Genomic DNA, 21,059 nt, shown 5'->3' with positions numbered 1-21,059 from the left:
TGTTGTCGGATGGGTGGAGTGCCGCAGCTCATCTGCATTCCACAGCCTACATCGTATATCTCAGGCTAAATAAAGGTTATTACACCCTTCAGTGACAGGCATAGTGGCTTAACCAGGTGATTCGGCACATGTGGAGGGGTTGTCTGTGTTGTAGTTTTGTCTATTTTTACACCGCTCGTCAATGTTACATGAAAGGACATATCAGAGATTGCCCCCTGTTGTACGGCCGGAGACCTACAGGCTTTTAATGCTACATTATGTTGAGCTTTTTAAGGTGGTTATAAGCCTTGTTTCATATTTCTGCTTGATAGAAAAGTGTTTCCAATGTTTTTGTAAAGAATAATTATGATGTATTCCTGTGCAAGTCCACATGATCACTTAGTGGCACATAGATTGTGATAATTTGAATAATTGCTCAGTTATTTTGCTAATATGTTTTGTAGAGGGGCCCTGTGTGCAAATCCAGTTTTAATACCTTCCTTAATTATGTTTATGTCATGTTTACATGGTGCATATATCCAAGTATGTTTATGTATCTTAACTAGATGACACGTGGTTGGTTTCTAGGGCTCAAGCTGGCTGGTAGTTTACCTCGTGTTATATACACGGTAATTAAAGGTAACAGGATATACATGGGAGAACATGTGGGAGAAAGGTTGGGGGGGTGGGGGGGACATAAACATTATTGCCCCAGGGCCCCATAGCCTGTTGATCCGGCCATGTTGGCCAACATTTCTAATAGTAATAATAACATTGTTCTCATCAAGGTAATTGCTGAGATCTGGGACTGCAGTGACATCACAAAAAACATGCGCTGGCACTCGCTGTCAGTGTTATTCCACCCTCACATAAAGCGGTGCAGATAATCTGACCCAACGTTCGGTTTGTGTACAACCTGTCTGATGGTGTGACTGCTGTTGCTGCTTTCATTCTTCACCATGCTCCCAGATTTCAGCAATTACTTTAATGAGTAGGAGTTTATCTGATAATGATAAGTCAAGAGAAACTGCAGCCAAAAATAAGACCCCAAATCGTGTGTAACTAGAAATCTCCTTTACGCCCGAGCGCCACAGAGCACCGGCTTTGAATTCCTCGCTTAACGCTGAAAAAACAACATTTCCTAAATTCTGTAGATACAATCTAGTAAGCAAGCATTCCAGGAACATGACAACCAGCACGGCTTAACAAAGGCTGTGTAGTGACTAAAACCCCTTTCTTTCACAAATAGGAAGTTCATTCGAGTTCTTTCTGCAGTCTAGATGTATTTTTAGAGGACGATTCGCACCAGCGGTCGCTTCAGTACACTTTCAGTCTTAAGGAAGAGTCAAGACCCCTTTTTTTGCTGAACGCTTCAAAAAAAAAAATCCACTTAGTCACTGTTCCCACTCCGTCGTTTCAGGCTCCGACAATGACTCTTCACATCGAGTTGTTTATGTCGTTTCTCTTTCTGGCCAGTCATTTCCCCCAGAGAGCTGGCTGCGTTTCACCGGTTTTCTCCCCATTAGATACGGGGGAGAACGGCTGTTCTTCAGCTGCAGGTTTAGCTTCCAGTAATCCTTCTTCTTAGCACTCCTGTTGTTTGTCTTCCTTTCTTCCGTCTCATTTGTTCTCCCTCTGCTTTTAATTTATTTTGTCTTTCCATTTTCCTCGGATATACAATGGTATTGTGCTGCATCTGAGTGTGTTTTTTTTTTTTTTCCAGGGTCTGTCTTCTTTCAACACATGCACCAACACACACAAATCATTTATATATTTTTTTTTAACAAGATCTTTTTCTTCTCTTCACAAACTTAAGAGCAGGACTTTCAGCAGCCAGGGGTCTCTTCTTTCACCCAGTAAATTTGTCTGTGGTTCTTTTCCTCTGTCTCTCTCTTTGAAGGGAACAGCAGCCATGGACTGAGGAAAAACGGCCGGGGTTTAGATTAATATCACAACTCAACAGGTGACCCTTGACCCCTCTCTCTCTCTCTCTCCTCTCTCTTCCCCTCAGTCTCTATCTTCACTGCTTTATCCTTTGCTCACACAGCGGCCGACAATTCCGTTCTTTGTCTTTTTTTTTTTTTTTTTCTTTGCAATCGCTGCTGGCTACGTAATATCCTGGTTTCTATCCTTCGTAAATCTGCTTGATTTGTAACATCTCAATAATCCTCTCCTTTCTTTCCCTTTTGAAGCGCTGAGATAGAGGGCCGCAGAGGCTCTTCTAAAGACTCTTACGGTTGATTTATTCATTTTTTTTTTTTCTCCTTGTAGTTTTCCACTCATCTTTCCAGTTTGGTATTTCTGAAACATTAATCAGTAGTATCTTCTCTTTACTAACCCAGCTTTAGGACTCACGGCTCCTTTGCAGACTAACATCCAGGCTCACGATTCACATTTTCTTACTTTCAGCCTTTTTTTTTTTTTTACATCCCTCTCCAAAGTGCTGTATTTGTAAAGTGTTGTTTTTCTGAATTCAATGTCTGGTTTGTGTCGACAAAGACACAGAAGAGCTCTGATTACATCCTCCAAACTTAATTGTTCAAAATTTACAAAATAACTGCTTTGTTTTGAAAAACCTGAAGTAGCATGCATGCTAATTGTTAGCGGTGGTAAACATATACTTCAAAATTTGGGAAAATATGCTTATTTACTGTCTTACCAAGAGTTAAATAAGAAGATTAATATCAATGACACCTCAGTGTGTTTAACACAGAAGCATCTGATGTTTATCTCAGTGTTGCATTAAGCCTGGAAGCATCGAGGCACAAGTACGTCTGAGGGCCAGTTGGATTTGGTTCAGAGTTTTGAACTTCTCTCCGAGGACAACAGGACTTCTTCTGAGATGCTGTGTGTGGTCACCGAGTCCAGCTGTAAAGAAATGGCTTCAGTGTGTGGGCTGACTGCTTTTCAAAACAATAGGAAGCCCTAAAACCAGTCAGTTTTCTACATAAACACACATGCAAAGAACCTGAGTATCACTGGAAATTTTTCTATACCAGCGCTGACTCGATGCCAGAGTTTGAGCAGAACCATACCGTCCTCAATCCTTTACTTTAAGAGATATAAACATTTTTTTCAGCAAAACCACACGATGCCAAACTTCTCAAATGCTGACTGGTCTAAACAGCAACAGTATAAACTATTTCACTGTATAAAATACAAACTCAATTTGGTAAAATAATTATTTAAAAAAAGCAAATATATAATTAAAGAAGAAGTAAACAAGACTACAAACCTGATTCAGTCATCCTTTGCCAACTTTTAGTTAGTGCTCTGGCTGACACCATTCTGTTAATGTAATGTAGCAATGTTAGCTTTTATTAGCTTTGGTCATGTCATCAGTCCCACATTTGATCAGATCGAATATTCCCTATTTATTACATTATATTTAATATGTAGCATTAGGTATGTGACACAATTACACCATTTACACATTTAAATCTGTCCAGAGAGCCAAATAAAATTCTTAAGATGCTTTCAAGGCTAAATCTGTCTTCATTGACAGAATAAAGTCAAACTGAGCAGCTTTGAAAGCATCAAATTCGGAATAAGTGTGATAACAACAATTGGCTACAACGTACTAGAAGGAAGTAAGAATGACGCATGAAGGGAGCCATCGAGGTTTAATGGAGAGCACTAGAGAAAGCTCTCAGCTGGAGTGATATAGGGCTCAAGAGTTTGTGTGGGTTGGCTCGTGTGTGTGTGTGTGTGTGTGTGAGAGAGAGAGAGAGAGAGACTGGTGTAAGTGTGTGAATTTACAGTTCACATTGAACTCTCTCTCTCTCTCTCTTTTATTATAGAGATATTTACAACTAATAAGACAATGAGTCACATGCAAGAACCACTCATAAGAGCAGATTTGTTCTTAAACGGCACATGTGAGTGATTTAAGAGAATTTGTGGCTTCTTCTCTTACTTATAAATTTCTCCGATGAACGAACAAAATCCATGATTGGTCCAGACCTGTCCATGAGTCACGTATTAACAGTCTTTCTCTCTCCGCAGGGCACAAAACACTAATTTGAACTGAATTTGGGGTTTAAATATGATACAGAAACTAAATTAAAATATATGACTAAAACAATTTATATTCTGTTCATCATGTTATCATCATCATCTGTGTTTGCCAATTTACTGAGGGTTTTATTTTTTTTTATAGATTTAATTATTTTGGCACAGCAGTTTATAGCTGCCTCGGGGTCTTTCTGCAGCTCTCTGTTCAGTATTATCTGGTGTTGCCGTGCCGACAGTCCGCTGTCTCTCCTCTAACATCTCTGTTACTGTCACATTCCTTTATTGCCTCCCGTATTAACTTACGGAGCACTTCGCTTTAGCATCTAACTCTTTATTTCTGTCACAACACAGCACCGCTCTTGACAACACGCCGCCGGCAGCTGCATTAACATTTTCTAAATGTTTCCTGTCCTCTAACACAACCACCGACTCAGCTATGTTTATCTGCTGATTTTATGAAAACAGGACTTGAAGTAATATATTTAAAAATGAAACGATTTTGGGGATGATGAATACACTAATGATGAAATAGAGAAAAGAGAGTTTGGCGAATCCGATCAACACTTGTACGAGAAAACTTCACAGAAAAAAGAGAATTATTGTTGAAGAATATGAGGATTTTCTTGCATGAGGCCCATTATTTCATATTAAATAATCTTTAGCTGTCAATTGTAATTTGATCCTGATGCTGAATATTTGATATTTCTTTACTGAAACAGCTGGTGGCCAAATTTAGTATGGAATGCATTCCTGTAAAACCCATTCCAGGTAAAAGTGGTAAGAATATGATCCTCTGATATGATAAAAGAGTTGATCTTCATGTCATGTGAAGAACTTTCATGGATGAGAATCAAAAGCATGTATATATGAAGTGTTTTAAGATGATTATCATTTCATCACCGAGCCGAAACGTTTGTGTTCACATCACAGACTGATTAAGATTTAGCGGCGGTGTTGTGTGAGGGTGTTGATGTGTGAGGTCAGCGTGAGCCTGGCAGATGAATGCAGCCTGTGTGGAGGCAGAACAGGAAGCAGAATGACTCACTGACCTTACGGCCCTGAGAAATCTCTCTGCCTCTGTCCAAGGTGCTGGAACATTTCGCATAATTTTCCTCCTTCTTCTTCTTCCTCCTCCTCCTCCTCCTCCTCCTACACAGAACCAACTCAGACTCTGCTCTTCATACGAGTGCTATGAACCCAAACCCTCAGGACCCCTTTGGCATGAACCAGCAGATGGGTCGATGTCCCCCCCAGCGTAATGGTGAGAGCAACATACACTCATAAATAATGTGTGTTTGTTTGGCTGTGTTTTAATGACAAAGCCAGCTCAATATGAATTTTGGTGGATAGTTTCTTACAAGAGATGGTTTTGTTATAATGTGTCCTTCAGTCCCAGCAGCTCATGGAGGCTTGTATCTCACATCATGTCCTTAAACTCCATCTCTGTTTAGTTTCATTTTTCTGTTTTCTATGTGCATAACTGCCCAGTTTAAACCCCGGTGCAACTATTATAGCTAATTTGATAATCAAGTAATCATTTAAGTCATTTTTTTAATCCAAAAAATGCCCAAATTTCTCTGATTCCAGCTTCTTGAATATGAGGATTTTCTGCTTTTCTTTGTTTTACATCATTGTAAACTGAACATCTTTTAGTTTTGGACTGTTGGTCAGACAACACAAGACATTTGATGTCATCCTCAAGGACATAACGGAAATGCAACAGACATTTTTTAATGTTTTCTCACATTTTGTAGACAAAAACAAACCTGAAAATGAATCAATACTGAATAAAGTCAGCTGCAGCCCCAATAAAAAGTGTAATCCTGTATGTTAGCGCTCAGCAGAAACACTGTAAAGCTCTTTGGATAAAAGCCATTTACCATTTAAAGTAATGTATATACATGTCTGCTCAACTTGAACTTTTATTAGGCTGAAGTGCTTGTACATGTGTTGCTGACCTGATGTGACACAAACTTGGATCGAGAGTGAACGACCATAAAGAGCAGAGGTGTAATATTCACCACCAGCACAGGCAGGAAACAGCCTACTGAGACTAATCAAGATCTACTCGAGTATGGAGATGTCACCTCTAGGATTAATCCAGCGCCTTATACTTTTATAGTCGAGGTGAAAGCACAACTATTAAAGCACAGAGCTCACATGTGTTTTTCAACCTCTCATGGTCACATTCAGTATGCAGGCTGCTCCTATACAAGGCCCATGTCATAGTAATCATGCTAGTTTATGGTGTTTGTGTTTCTGTTCCTCTGGTCATTTATTAACAGAGAACACAGTCCAGCCAGCCAGCCAGCTGTTTTTCAGACCTGCAAGCTACTCTTGAGCTCAGTTACACAAATCACCATCCGTCCTTTGTTGGTTTTAAAATGTTCTGTTTATACATTCGTAATCGAACAATGATTGGTCCAAAGAAACAATCAAACCCTGAAGACGAAAGATTCATCCTCCTCCTCCTCCTCCCTTTTCGTTTCGCTCTCCCCGGTCCCTTACGGTGCCTCTCTCTCTCTCTCTCTCTCTCTCTCTCCTGGGCTGTTTCCATCCCAGCGTCCAGGGTGTTTCTGACAGTGTTTGTGGCTTTTGTCTGATCTCAGCGCTGATGAAGTGCGGAGTGGATGAGACACCGGTGCATTACCGCTCGCTGTGTTTAGCCAACAAGTTTAAACAGGATATTGCTTTAAGATCGGGGGGCCAAGTGTGAGTTTCACATACAAACAGAATCGACACAGTGAAGAAATATGAATCACAGCATGTTGTGTTTAAATGGTTGACCTTAGACCTGGTCAGAAACGTGGCCCCGTGTGTATTTCATGCTTATGATTGCTCTCTGTTGCACCGGCATCTCGTGAAACTCTCGCACATGGCTGCAGCTATTTTCAGTTACGATCCATCTACCAAAATTTTCTCGATTTTGATCCATCACAAGTTCTCAGAGCCTACAGGGATGTCTTAAAATGTCTTTATTTGTCTGACCAACAGTCTAAAACCCAAAGATACTCAGTTTAACATCACAGAAGCCACAAAATATTCCAATTGAAGAAGCTGTAACCAGTTGATTTTTTGCTGATTTTCAAAATAGTTTCTGATTAATTTTCTGTCCATCAGCTTATTGTTTGCATTGCCTCATTCAGCACAGAGCTGCCAGCTGACCTAGACTGTATATCTAAGTAAATAATTACATTTCCCCAAAGGTGACCTGGTCTTCCACATAGTGTATACCTCACAGTCCTCCCGCATAGCCAGCCTGCCGTATAGAGTCCAGCAGCACATACTACACATAGCTGCACAGGCTGAATATCCTTTCCTCTTAAAAGAGGCCGTGACAGCGAACCGGTTCACGGTAGGGGAACGAGAGACGCTGCCTCACCGCCTCACCCACTACCGTCTCAGGAGCCCCGTGAAGCCCCAGGGCCTCGTTGACACCTCTTCAAGGTTTCAGTGGGTTTCAAGTGGTGTTAAGCTCCGGCTGATTAAAGAAGCATCTAACTAGGAATTACAGCGATGAGTCACCCCGCCGGGGTGGAAACACTTTAAGCAGAGAGGAGTTTCAGCTGCGCGATTTCTCCTCCGCTAGTTATTGTGAACGGAAAAAAAAAAAAAAACAAGCCGCATCAGTCAGAGGAGATCTAACGTTACTTCTGCAGCTGACGGGCCCTTTTGATTGCTGGTATGCTCTGGCAGTAGGCAGTAGGCAGCTCTTTTTCTTAATCCTGTGCGTTTACAACACACACACACACACACACACACAGAGTGCATTACATTCTGTGTGTTATCCAGCCAGGGACACAAGCCAGCTATTTTCCATCCCAGTTGTCCTGTTTCTGTCCCAGTAGCAGCCTCTACCAGCAACAGCAACTAGACACCTTTCGAAAAGGGAAATGAAAATTACGCCTCATCGTCCCATCTGTTACGACGGCCGTAAAGCCGCCTCTCAAAGCGAAGCGGCCTCTGAGAGAAGGAGAGCTAACGTAAGAGAAGTTTAGTGTAAGTGTGAGCAATGAGGAGACATCAGGAAATATTTTCCTAATAAGTAATAAAGGGCACAGGAAGTGTTATTGCTCAACACTTGAGTAAGGCACGGAGTAGATAAAAAGTGAAAAGGAGGAAAAGACAATGTATGTCTCAACCCCCCCCCACATAACTCTCCCCCCCTTTCCCTCATCTCTGTGACTAATAACATGATGCCAGATGCCCAACTGTTATATTTCTGAAACTGCGCAATAATTGCGGAGCGTATCCCAAAAGGGTCCGTTACTATCCGAAGGACTAATTATCACCCCAGACACGCCTGGATTCAAAACAGCTGGTTAATATTGAATATGCTCTAATGTTCCTCTGCCTTTTGTTTTATTATGTCTTTCTTTATTTCTCCATTGATCATCCCTCCCTCCCCCCCCCCCCCCCCCTCCCTCCACATCTCTGTCTCTCTATTTGTTTCTTGTGGAGGCTGGCACGTAGCTAGCGTCAACGAGGCAGAGGTGGACGGATCTGGAGACAGTGAGTTGAGCCGTCTTCCTTTCAGTAATCATTCAGAAATGGTTCGCATCTGTTTGTCTGTGGAACACATGTTTTAATTAAAGTGCACCTTCCTCTCCGCAGTCTTCTCTTTTCCCACCCTGACTAACGAGGAGAGTCTAATAGGTGTCAGTAAGCCCCTTCCCAAGCAGCTGTGGGAGGCCAAGAAGGTGAGACTCTTTTTACTTTTTCTTGCTTTGTTGCCATGCCAACGATGAAAACTCCAAACTGAGCGACTGTAATGTCGAGACAAGACTGCACAACATCTGTATTTTTTTCCTCGTTGTCAACAAATCTCATGTGCCAAACCAAACCAACGATGAATCGATGTACTTACAAGTGTCGTCTGTGTGTATCCAAAGCCTCATATATCTTATTCCTCTGTGCCGTAGACATGTTTTTACATGTTCTACATGTTCTTAAACAATTTACAATGTCTGGGCCAGAGTCTGATGGATACAAGTATGAATATATGTTTGAAGGAGGAGGAAGTACAACAGAGATGTGCGGAGAGGGAGAGTCTGAGGGCAACAGCCGACTCTGAGGTACTGTAGCTTCCTCCAGCCATCTACAACAAAACACAGGATCCAGAGGGACATCGTTCTATTTTTATTGTATCTATAATCGTGTTTTACGAGCATTTCCACAGTCGGGTACAGAGCCAACTTCACACAAGTCGAAAATGAGGTAGAAAAATAGAAATTGTTTACAATATCGACTATGTTCCCGCACATCTTAAGTGGTGTCTGTCAACACAGAACTACTCTCCGGAGACTGAAAACGTGATCGCTGTTATTAGTCTTTGGAGTCATTTCTAAACAAACTAACCAAACTCTTAATGATGAAATGAAACCGGTGCAGCGGTGTGACTCCCTCACATGTTGTAAGTAGTCTTTGGAAAACAATGGAGGTCTACAGAGGAATAAGATACATCAGGATTCAGATACACACACACACAATACTTGTTAGCAGCATCAACCAACTGTTGGTTTGTTTGTTGACGATAAGAAAAATATAGAAAATCTCCAGCTTTATCCTTTAACGTCTTGGGAGAATGGTCACTATCAGGTGATTGTGGTGCCTTAAATTCCTGCTGTGATTTGGTCGAAGCACATCAGACTACTGGTTGAACCAGTCTGTCCTGCATGACCAACAACAACAGCTACAAATCATCAAGGAGGAAAATCTCGCATGTTGTCGAACTAGACGTGAAAATCTGACAGACTAGTTTTTGTTCCACACACACAGAATCAATTCTCTTGATTTGAAACGACAGATCATAACGTCCGACGGTCATTTTCAGTATCGACAATCAATGTCTGGATACGGCAGATCCCAGCGTTAGAGGATTACATCCTACCGGGATGCACCAGCGGTTCAGACTCATCTTGGCTCAGCCGATCCTTAAAGGAGGTCATTACCCACAGAGATGCACCCGTCTAATACTTAGAATCAGCACCAGCGCTCATACTGACCGCATCAAGCAGATCGGTTATCAGCCATTACAGGATTGATCCACATGAAATTCTTTATCTATCTCATAATAAGAATTTTCCACAACCGTTTACATTAACTCACAGTCACACCGGCGGCCTCATGTTACCTCCTAAAATAAGGTTCCAACAGGGAGGAGGTACACAGATTTTAAATAGAGAGCACTGGTATCTAATTTAATCTTGGTATTGGCAGATATTACGCTGAGATATCTGGAGAGAAAAAAGTCAGATCAGTGCATCGCTAATTACAAGATGGCACGAATCCCGGCAGCAGCCACAACGCTGTCTTTGTTGTCGATCCTGTCCTTAATGCTTCAATACTTTTATATCCTCCATCGCCAGAAAGCCTGGAAACAATATGCATGTGTTAAGATTAGCGAGGAGTGTGAATGTATTTCTCAGATAATTTGTGACATAATTGTAATTTTTTTTTGTGTTTCAGGTCCAGACTCTGGCATCGAGGCCTAAATCCTGCGAAGTGCCTGGAATCAAGTACGTCAAAGGATCAAAAATGTGTTTTTTGCTTATTTGAACATGTTATTCCATGATATCTGGATCGTTGATGTAATTTCACACAAAACATTTTTTATTGCCACTGTACCCCAAATCAAATGGCTCAAAATAGGATACAGGTGTTTTCCATTGGCCGCAGCCCGTCAGGAGACACAATGGAATCCTAGAAATGAAATGCCGCACATCCCCACCTCATCAAACAGGATGTCTGTGTTCCTCTTTACACCTCCAGCCCTGTTTAAAACAAGAGGAACAGAGTTGTTATTACAATCAGATTCCACCGGCTTTGTTTAACAGCAGTTTGCAAATACCATTGTCTTGCCATCGCGGATGACCTCCGGTGTCATGTCATGATTTACAGGCAAACGGATGTCTCCATTTTTTTTTTTTTTTTTTTACTTGCAATTCCATCGCTTTAGAGCAGCAGTTTTTCCTCTCTGTAGCGTGTGGATCAAGCATAGTTTAGTGCATCTATTGTTGTCATACAGAAAGCAATGCAGTCCTCTAAATAGCCTTAAGAGAACTGAGATTCCCAGAAAGACGCCTCTCTCGTCTAATGTGGAAATCCGTGATTGATGTACGGAGCGATGAATAAAGGCAGAACATTATGACCCGCGCAGCAGGCGCCGAGCGGCCTCTTATTTCATGCTTTTTTTTTCTTTTTCTGACAGCAAAGACACGTGTGTTTTGTTTGTTTGTGGAGGCAAGCGTTTGTTCATTGTTTTGTGATGTGCCAGTTTGTGTGCATGGGGGGGAGGGGGGTGTGGGGGGGGGGGGGGGGGACAGACAACAATGAGTCATAGTCGCTGCTCATACGCTGTTAAAGCAGCGTGTGAGCAGAAATGGAAATTAAGAGAAATAATCCAGCAAATGGAGAGTAGGCGGGGAAAAAAAAAAAGAAAGAGGCTAGAACAATCTCATCAATGTGAAACAGTGATGACAGCCTGTTTAATGACACCGCCTTTAACAATATTTATATGAAACAAATCGATTATGAGCGTCGGTTCCTGATGAGTCAAACCGGTTTTTCCTATCTCTGTATAGTATATTTCCGTCTCCGGAGCAGAACCCCGGTCTGTCCCACTACCAGAGCTCGTTAAACACCGGCGGCTCACTGCCCGACCTCAGCAACCTGCACTTCCCCTCCCCCCTCTCCACACCGCTGGACCCAGAGGACAACGGAGGGTACCCCAACCTCAGCGGGGGCAGCAGCACTGGAAACCTGCCGGCCGCCATGATGCACCTAGGCATCGGCAACTCACAGGGTGAGTGGAAACAACACATTGACCCCTTCTTACAGGTTTTATATGTCCAGAAGGTGTTTTTTTTATCCTGATAATCATGTTGTGACACCATAGATTTATCCATAGATGCAACAAAAAACAGGGGTGTTTTGATCACAATATATGGTACGTACGCATCTTAAAGGACGAGTTCACAGTTTTTAAGTGTGTCTTAAAACAACAGTCAGGTGTCTATATGAGCAGTAATCATTCCTCCTGTTCACACTGGCTATTAAAAACCTTTTAATGTAAGTGATGGAGGCCACACAGTCATTTAGTGCTTCAAAAAATCACATATAAAAGTCTATCTGAAGCTCGTATGAAGCTGCAGCTGTCCATATTAGTCAAATTATGTTGATATCTTTCAAAGTCTTTTTAGTGCCAATTTTTTTTTTTTTTTTTATTACGATCCTTCCAATACAGCTCAACAGAGCAACACTGTCCAGGGAAACAGACGGGGGATTTTTAGGGAGTTTTTCCCTTATTCCACTCAAGAGTCTTAGAGGATGTTGTATTGCTTCGCAGACTGCAAAGAGCCCCCCCCCGCCCCCACCCCCGAGGCAAATTTGATTTGTGATATCGGGCTATATAAATAAAAATTGACTTGACTTCACAAACACAAAGATGGAAGATATCCACTTGTTTTGACTAAGTCAGACAGCTAAAGCCTCATATTATCTTCAGATAAACTTTAAAATACTTTTCTTTCTGTGGATTTCATCTCCTCTCACTAAGCACATTTTAAAAAGGGGAACTTATAACGGTCAGTATGAACAGTGAGGAATGATTACCAGCGAGGAAAAACCTGTTTCGGTGTTCTCATCGGCTCCCGACTGTTGTTTTAAGACAAGTTTGAAGAAGTATGAACCCGTCTTTTAACCGCCAGTGACATCACGACACCCGGTCGCCACCTGTCATTCTCATTAAGATTAGTTTGAACATGTTTTATTTATTATTATTATATAACTAGAATCGGGACTGGTGACATCACATAGCAGGAGAGTTGATAATTCGCTCACTCTCCTCCAGCTCTCTCTCTCTCTCTGTAAAGTTTACTTTCATCTCTCATCCCTCCTTTTTTCCTCCAAAGTGGGTGTTTTTTTTCTCTGCATCTCTGCCTTTTATCGCAAAACTTGTCACACTGGATTCTAGTAAGATGCATGTTTTCACTGCTTTGATAATGTCACTTCTGAGAATTTGAGCTCTTGCAGGATTTGAGGCGTTTCCTAGCAACACGACTCCAACAGTCTACCTGTTGTTGAGTGAGTCTTAAAGTCTGTTTTCAGCTGTAGACTCGCCGCCGCAGTGTTTTGAGCAGCCGACCGTACATTATAGATAACTCACTGAATGATCTCTCTGTGTCCGATCGCAACCCCCCCCCCCGCCCCGCCGCTCGCCACCGCTCCCCTCTCTCTCTGTATTTTGCGAGCGTATGTGTGGTCGGGCTCTCATGTCGAGCACAGTTCAGCTTGGCCGAGCACCAGAGCGACACGGGAACTTTGACCCCGTTCTGGCTCGCTACAATCAGCTCTGTTCTTTTCCCTCAGTTTCTCTCTGTCCTCTCATTTTCCTTTCTCTCTCTCTCTCTCCCCAGCCACACAATAAAGTCTTAGTGTTTTTGGGGTTGAGGGGTGGGGTGGGGTGGGGGGGGGGGGGGGTGGGGGACTGGAGAGCATGCTGGAAAATTGAGTATATAATGCATCATAACTTCCACATGTTCTCCTCGGTTTCAAAAGGGCCCCCGTATCTGCTCGGGATCCACAGCTGCTTTATTTGTTTCACTGTAATGTTTCTTTATCGTCCTTCCCGCAGGTCTCTCCTCCTCTTTGAGCAACCCCTCACTTCAGGCGTCCCTCAACAACTGCCAACTGCAGTCATCGCTCAGCAATCCCTCCATCAACTCGTCCCTGCGTCTGTCCAGCAACTCCCCGCGGCGACGGCCGGCTCCCATCAGCCCCCTCACCCTGTCCCCCGGTGCCGAGCAGCGCAGAGGTCTGGCCAAGCAGCTGTCTCCCACCATGTCCCCCTCGCTGTCCCCGATCACGCAGGTACACACCTCACACTGAGACTGTCAGTTATTTAATACGTCGTAAAAACCTGTTATTTAAGGAGCTGTAAAACTGGATTTTACAAGTTTAAGAAATGTTAGTTTCTTCATGTGTGTAGATGAACAAACTTTTTTTTTTTTTGTGTAACTTAGTTGATTTGTTGCTTTCCGTGCATCTCCGATGTCATTGCAATTTGCAAAGTAATATTTTGGAGAAAAGAACCTCCTTATTATGTCAAAAATACTAAAACCAGAACTAAATCTAGAAAAAAAAACCTTTAGTAACAAGAGGAAATGTGCAATAATATGAAAGAATCCAACCTCTGAGTAAAAAGCTCCGCCGCTGCCAAAAACACACAGTGGTGCTTTTGTTTTTAGCCGTTTTGATTGAGAGAACGTATTTGAGTAATGACATGACAATCACAATGAATCAACTTCAAGTCTCCGTTCAACCCTCAGTCGGTCTTTAGTGACTCCTGCTGGCTTTCTCCGTTCCTGTGTAGGGAGTTGCTTTGGATACCAGCAACATGCCGAGGGAGCCGCCCCCACCCTATCCGCTCTACCAACAATCCCAGCATGCAGTGGACCAGGGCCGACAGTGCCAGCATCAGCACCAGCAGCAGCAGCAGCAGCAGCAACAACAACAACAACAACAGCAACAGCAGCCTGTTTCCCCTCTGCAGAACATCCCGCTGGACTTCAACACGAGCCAAGTGAGTGCCATGAAGACGCTCTTTGTCAGAGTGCGTGTGTGCACATGGACTAACAAACAAACACACATAAATAATTTTGTGCAGCAGTGTTTGTGCATGTGTATTGTTGATTTGTTTCCATCTCCCTGCAGGGTAGAAATTAGTGTAGAAGATTAGATTCAACAGTGTAATTGTGTTAACCCGCATTAACTGCAGCAATCACATTTACTGTGTAGTTGTTTTCCTGCTAAATAGACCAAAACAACATAAAAATAACCTGCAAATGTTTTAAAAAACAAAACAAAGACATTAATACCTTGGACTGGTCGAGTTCTAATCATTAACAGTTGTAATAGGTAGATAAAGTGTTTTTTGGTTATAATGTGATTTTAATTATAGTCCCGGTAGTCACAGCCTTATAAATGAACCCTGGTCTGTTCCACCTCAATGAGTCATTGATAAGAATAGTTTTATTTACATGTCATATGTCATAGTTCACCTTTAGAAAGAAGAAAGCTGGCAGATAATTAACTTTTCTTACCAATTTTGACAACAATATGGACTTATTATTATTAACAGCACAACAACATGGCGACGCTCTTCAACGACCCCTTCATGGAGCCGCAGTACTCCAATCGCCAGAGCAAGACCTCCGCCTATCAGGTACACACACACACACGCACACACACACACACACACACACACACACACACACACACACACACACACACACACACACACAGTCAAACGTAACCAGGAACACGCCAAACATTAATTTCAGAAGGGCACATTTTAACCAGCAGAAGTTCTAAGACGACCTTTTTTGAAAACATGAATATTAAGGTGAGAAAGAGTCGATGCATCATATAAAAACAAACACAATTTACATACAAGATGAAGCCAAAAGTCTGATTCACGTTAATTTACATTGGAATAAATGAAGCTTTGTGTCAGGTTTGTTTTTCATAATTAAACCATTTTTCCATCTTCTTTCATTTAAATCTGCTGCAGTGTTTGACTTTTCATTCAGTCTCGGATACACTGCAAAGATTTCTCCAACCATAATTTAGTCAGAAGTCTCAAAGCAGAAACCTGTAACATTTTAAGTAAATGTATATTATTCTTGCACAAGATCTCGGTCTGTTTTCTACCCAGTAATATAAACTCAACACACCAAAACTCAAAGGCTTTGTGAATGTTTTCATGTTGCAAAACCCGTTGGCTCGGCGTAATCCTCGGTGTAGCGTTTCCTCATCAGCAGCGCCGTGACGCCAACAGATGAAGTAAATGGGGATGTGAAAATCTACAACGTTTGTTATGAGAAAAATCAGCACTGCAATAAACTGTGACTCAAAGCAGAATCTTCTTCTTACAACATCCTTTTTTTTTTTTTTTTTTTTTTTTTTTTTTTTTTTTTTTTTACACAAACAAGTTCAAACAACCGTACAGAGTGAATTTCTGCTGAAACATCTCGTCTCATTAACATCACCGAGAAGCTTGTTTTTGCCCCGTTAGGATGGATGTTACATATTTTATGAATGGATTTTCATTAAATGCTGTCAGTTGTAGTGTGAATAAGGTTCTCCGTGAACTATAGATGTTGTTAGAAAACACTTGAAGACATCACATACAACAAGTTGCCAGGGGTAACCATGATGATAACTCAGCTGGCTAACGCTTTGTGTTTTCTCTCCGCCATCTGCCGGCTAGTTGGACCAGTTCAGTCTGTTGGAAAACGCCATGAGCTCCACGGCGGGGGGTTCTTGCTTCGACCCTTCCTCCTCCTCCTCTCTCTACTACTCCCAGGCGGCCCTCACGGGGCTGGGCGGCAGCCATGGCAACCTGCAGGACCCGATGCACATGAGGTCTAACATGCTGTACTCCAACTGCAGCGGAGGACTGCCCAACATCATACTCACCGGTGAGTCCCACATACAAGACGAGTTAGTGAGTCTCCGCGGTGCGTCCTCAGAGGAACTGTGTGTTTTGTTTTGTCTCACTGTAAGAATGTTCTAGTTTGTTTATTTAAAGCTGCATTAATTGATTTCAGCCTCTAGAGGGAAGACAAAGCATAACACACACAGTACCTTTATCCAGCCATGTGACGCTTCAAGTACAGTGATTGAAAACAGCTGACTGCTGCTGCTGTCGGACACTGGATGTATAAGAGACTTAACGGACACAGTAAATGTACAGCAGAACCAAAACAATGAGCTAAAGGAGGCTAAAAGCTTCACAGAGCTGCAGAGTCGAGCGAAACCTAAAAATAGACTCGATGAAAATCAGGAAATAAATTTGTTTTACACACAAACTCATCAAGAGTTTTTTTCAATTTACTCATTGAAATTCAAGTGAATGGGCCCAAAACTTGCATCATATTTATGACACAGATGTGAGCAAGAAATTCTCATCCTGTCAATCAACCTTTCACAATAAAAGCACACCACACTCGTAATAAACATCCCTCATTTTTAAAAAGCTAAATGATCCCGACGGGCCAGAGTCTGAGATCCCGACCAACGCTGACTGCAGCTTTAATTTATAAGATATTACTATAAAAAATGAGAGTTTTAAGATAGATTAAAGATTATTACACAACACACACCTCGGGATTCCGATCTGTTTTTGCTGAAAGTGCAGACATTACTAAGAGAAGAGAGAGTTAAAGAGAGAGTAGTCATGACTAACAGCCAGAGCAGTGAGACCGGTTATTACAGAAAGAGGAAGTGTTTTCCCAGACTGGTAGAAACATTCACCCGCCGTCATCTGTTTCCCTCCTCCCCCCCCCAGACGACTCCAACCCCAGTCTGTCAAAGGACATCAGCAGCGCTCTCTCGACGGTGCCCGAATGTTTCGACTCGGAGGGAGGCTTCCCGCTGGAGGACGAGCTGCGCATCGAACCTCTCAGCCTGGACGGTCTGAGCATGCTCAGCGATCCCGACATGGTGCTGCCGGACCCGTCGGTGGAGGATACGTTCCGCAGCGACAGACTCTGAGCCTAAAGAGCGTCACAGGTTTCAAGAAAGAGACGTTTTTTCATTTTTTTTTCTCCCACACACACACACACACACATGAATTTGCAGTGTATAGAGTGTACAAATCTGAATATGCATGCAAACATTTTCTATAGGGCCACTGTGCATGCATCCACTGCCACTAAGATTCATTAAATGTGAACCGTGCACACGCTTTCTAAGGAGGAGACTTTTGAACAAACATATTTCTCATCATAATTTCTGATCATATTTCTCGAGACGTTTTATTTCTAATAAGGCGGATCAATGCAGTTTGTGGGTAAAAAAAATAAAACAAATCAGCTCTGAGACTCTGCACCTCCTCCAACCAAAAAGACAATCCAGTGAGGAGCCCTCCCGCTTCTCTCTCTCTCTCTTTCTCTCTCTCATCACCAGCTCACAGCCCCCCCGAAGCCATGGCAACCTCGTCGCCATGGTTACACACCATAGCAACCCCCCCCCCCTCCATCACATCGCTGAAGAGCAGCAGAAATGCCAACACACACACAATTTACTTTTTTTTTTGTTTGTTTTTCCTCACAACTACGTGAGCGACTCACAGCTGGAGCAGCGATACGTGTTGCTGGTAAAACATCTGGCAGCGGTGTGCCGTGGCTACTTCAGGCTCCTGAACGATCGTGGTAGAAATGAAGACTCAGAGGGATTGAAGCTTTTTTTTGTTTAGTATCAGATTATTTTTTAAAAGATGTTTGCCACAGATTTTATGGCCTCAATTGACAGTCTGATCAGAATGTATTTTCAAACTAGACGACAAAAAGGGCAAACTGTTTACAAAGATGAGATTTTAATAAGTAAATATTACTAAAGAGTATAGATTTTTTTTTTTTGAATTTCTAATTAAGAAATAAAAAGATGTGCAGAGTAAATGCTATATATATTTTTTTCCTGGTGATTTGATGGATATATCCCCCCTTCCTCCTCGGACACGGATGAGTCGGCTGTGATTTCTTCCGGCAGCACTGGGACGGCGTACAAATCCATTTATGAAAAAGATTTAAAAAAAAAAAAAAAAAAAAAAATGGAACTTAACATTTTTTGACATGTTTTTAAAGATACTTCTATGTACATTCATTGCATATGTTTTATTTTACTTTTTTTTTTGTACCGAATTGTAACGGCGCTTGTACTGTACTTTAAAAAAAAAAAAATCTGGTTGTGAATAAGGGCATGCGCTGTGCTACTGTGGATCGATTATGTCCCAAGTATCTGTTTGCATCCGGCTTTCTGTCCTCGTGTTGCGGCAGTACAGTAAACCCCCCCCCCCCCCCATCCCTTCCTCCTCCCTCCTCCTCCTCCTCTGTGGCTGAAAAAAGTCAAAGTGACTCATCCAGAGAGCAGACTGTAATCATGTGGACATCGGACATCATGTAACATTGCACTTAAACCTCTTTTTTGCACTAATTGGTTCACATTGTGATGATTTTTTTACCCCTGGTAAGACTGTTTGTTTGTTTTTGTTTTTACCTGATAACCCAAAGAAGCTGAACGAAGCCATTAATACAAAGAAAAGTGAGGCTTTATGTGACTAAATATGTCTAGTCAGTGCACATACACACGTTTCAAAGTACCAGCAGCAGATGTTACATTTTGATGTAAGAAAATTTATTAAAAAGTATATATATATATTTTCTGGGCTTTGACCGTGTAGTCCGATAGAAATGTTTTTTGTAACGAGCTCATATTTACAGTTGATGATGTAATGACTCGGCCGTTCAGGGCGTGAAGTGTCCCCTGTTGTGTATCATAATTAAAATACAATTACTGCAATTCAAAGAGCTATTTTTAATATTGTTTATAAGAATAAAAAAAAAAAGATTTGGAGCAATTTGCTCTTTTAGCTATGCAACTTTTTTTTTTTTTTTTTCCATTGATGATGAGTGAAACCTGTTGAACAGGTGCATCTTGTACATTATGCAGCTTGTAATGTACACAATGTTGGGGGATCAAAATTTGATTTAAACAAATAAGAAAAAAAAAAAAAAATCACAATATTACATGTGTCCAGTGTCCACAGTGTGTGTCAACAGTCGGAGAACAAGAGCGTCGTAAAGGAACTCATCGTTTAAACTCGCGACATTTTGGATTTGCAGGCGAAACGCTGCATGGCACTGTTTGTGTTTTTATTTTTGTTGTTGTTTTGTTTTTAACTTCTCAGTCAGAAGGTGTCAAACCTGCACTGTGTGGACTGCGGGGTTTTTTTTTGTTGTTTTTTTTTTGGAGTGTATGAAAGAGATTCAGTGTGATTTTTATTTGTCGAATACAAAAAATGAAGAGGGGTGTTTCTGGGTATCATGAGGTTGTTTTTTTTTATAAGAGTTTATATTCAGCTATTATACGTTTTTACCTGCTCTCTTGTCTCTTGTAAAACTCTGTGGGGGTTAAGTGATGGAGCCACTTTGCTGTTTTAAATCTTCCCTTCTTCTTCTTCTCTCTCTCTCTCTTTACGTCTGAATGCATCTGAAACGTTTCCCGGCCTGTTTCCTGCTGTCTAAACGCCTGCCTTCTGCTGCCTTACTTTGTTGTATTTTGACTTTTTTCATATTCCAGCTAGTAACGACTTCTCTTTAGCTTCTAGTTCTGTTTGGTACCAACTGCTCGTGGTTCTTTTTTTCTGTCACTTAGTCTCACTTCTGTTGTTGTTTTTTTTTTATTTTGTTTTTGTTTTTGGTGTCTTACTTTTTTTTTTTTTTTAGTTGCATATTAAAAATGTACAGTTCTGTTATTTAAAGAATGTTTATGTCCACTAGTGTTACTACTTTTTTTTTTTTTTTTTGTAATTTCATTGAGTTTTTTTTTTTTTCCCCTCCCAAGATATAAAATTTTCTTGGTTTGTAACGTATGTTATAGTGCTTACCTTTCTGATTTAATATAAACAATAAAACTCTATACTGTGTATTAAGTGATGTGGTCTGAAGTTACAGGATGCTGTTAGTGTTTCTGCCAGTAGGTGGCAGCAGTGTGTCGTAGTTCACATTCACACTTCACACAAGCAGAACATCTCTGTGTTGGTTTGGCCAAACATCCAAATACTCTCTACACCCATTAATCCTGACAAATGATCTCGAGACACATTAAGCTTTTTTCTTATTGATTTCTTTTGTATTGGGTTTTAGTGGGAAGCTCCGTTAAACGTTTCCAAATGTGATACAACCGACAACAAGCAGCGAACCGTCGTTTTTAAGGAAACGACTGCGAGCCAGACCGTGATTTCAAATCTAATTAAGTCCAACATATAATCTCTTCCCTCATGTCTGCTGTTAGTTTTCATTCCTCCTCTGCCATCACTCACTGAACTACGTCGTTAATCTTTCACAAAGTTTCGTCAACTTTTCCAGTACCGATATTTGCGCATGTGTGATGTGACTTTAACTTTTCAACATTATCATTCTTTTGCCTCTCAAGTTGCCCCAAATCCTGATTTTACATAAAGGCCATCAGAATCTCCTTTCAGGCTAAATTAAAGGACGAGT

At 41.6% G+C, this 21,059-nt stretch overlaps 1 protein-coding gene across 4 annotated transcripts in view; it reads left to right on the top strand.

Moving 5' to 3' along the window:
- The window catches only part of crtc3 (CREB regulated transcription coactivator 3), a 50,494-nt gene extending 30,012 nt beyond the window's left edge, over positions 1-20,482 (top strand). The window contains exons 5-15 of one of the 4 annotated variants that reach the window (XM_042408412.1): positions 1,880-1,942; positions 5,151-5,254; positions 8,467-8,505; positions 8,608-8,693; positions 10,462-10,511; positions 11,577-11,797; positions 13,628-13,863; positions 14,366-14,575; positions 15,134-15,217; positions 16,265-16,475; positions 17,345-20,482. In XM_042408412.1, the coding sequence (XP_042264346.1) occupies positions 1,880-1,942; positions 5,151-5,254; positions 8,467-8,505; positions 8,608-8,693; positions 10,462-10,511; positions 11,577-11,797; positions 13,628-13,863; positions 14,366-14,575; positions 15,134-15,217; positions 16,265-16,475; positions 17,345-17,550 (1,510 nt within the window). In that variant the 3' untranslated portion in view covers positions 17,551-20,482. Of the gene's footprint in view, positions 1-1,879; positions 1,943-5,150; positions 5,255-8,454; positions 8,506-8,607; positions 8,694-10,461; positions 10,512-11,576; positions 11,798-13,627; positions 13,864-14,365; positions 14,576-15,133; positions 15,218-16,264; positions 16,476-17,344 lie in introns of all 4 variants that reach the window. The other 3 variants (XM_042408406.1, XM_042408429.1, XM_042408420.1) reach the window with 3 other exon arrangements.
- Positions 20,483-21,059: the final 577 nt, after the last annotated feature.

The sequence above is a fragment of the Thunnus maccoyii genome, chromosome 1 (genome assembly GCF_910596095.1).
Source record: "Thunnus maccoyii chromosome 1, fThuMac1.1, whole genome shotgun sequence".
Taxonomy (NCBI): Eukaryota; Metazoa; Chordata; class Actinopteri; order Scombriformes; family Scombridae; genus Thunnus; species Thunnus maccoyii.
Note: the sequence above shows the minus strand (reverse complement) of the source record. Positions and strands in the feature narration are given on the sequence as shown.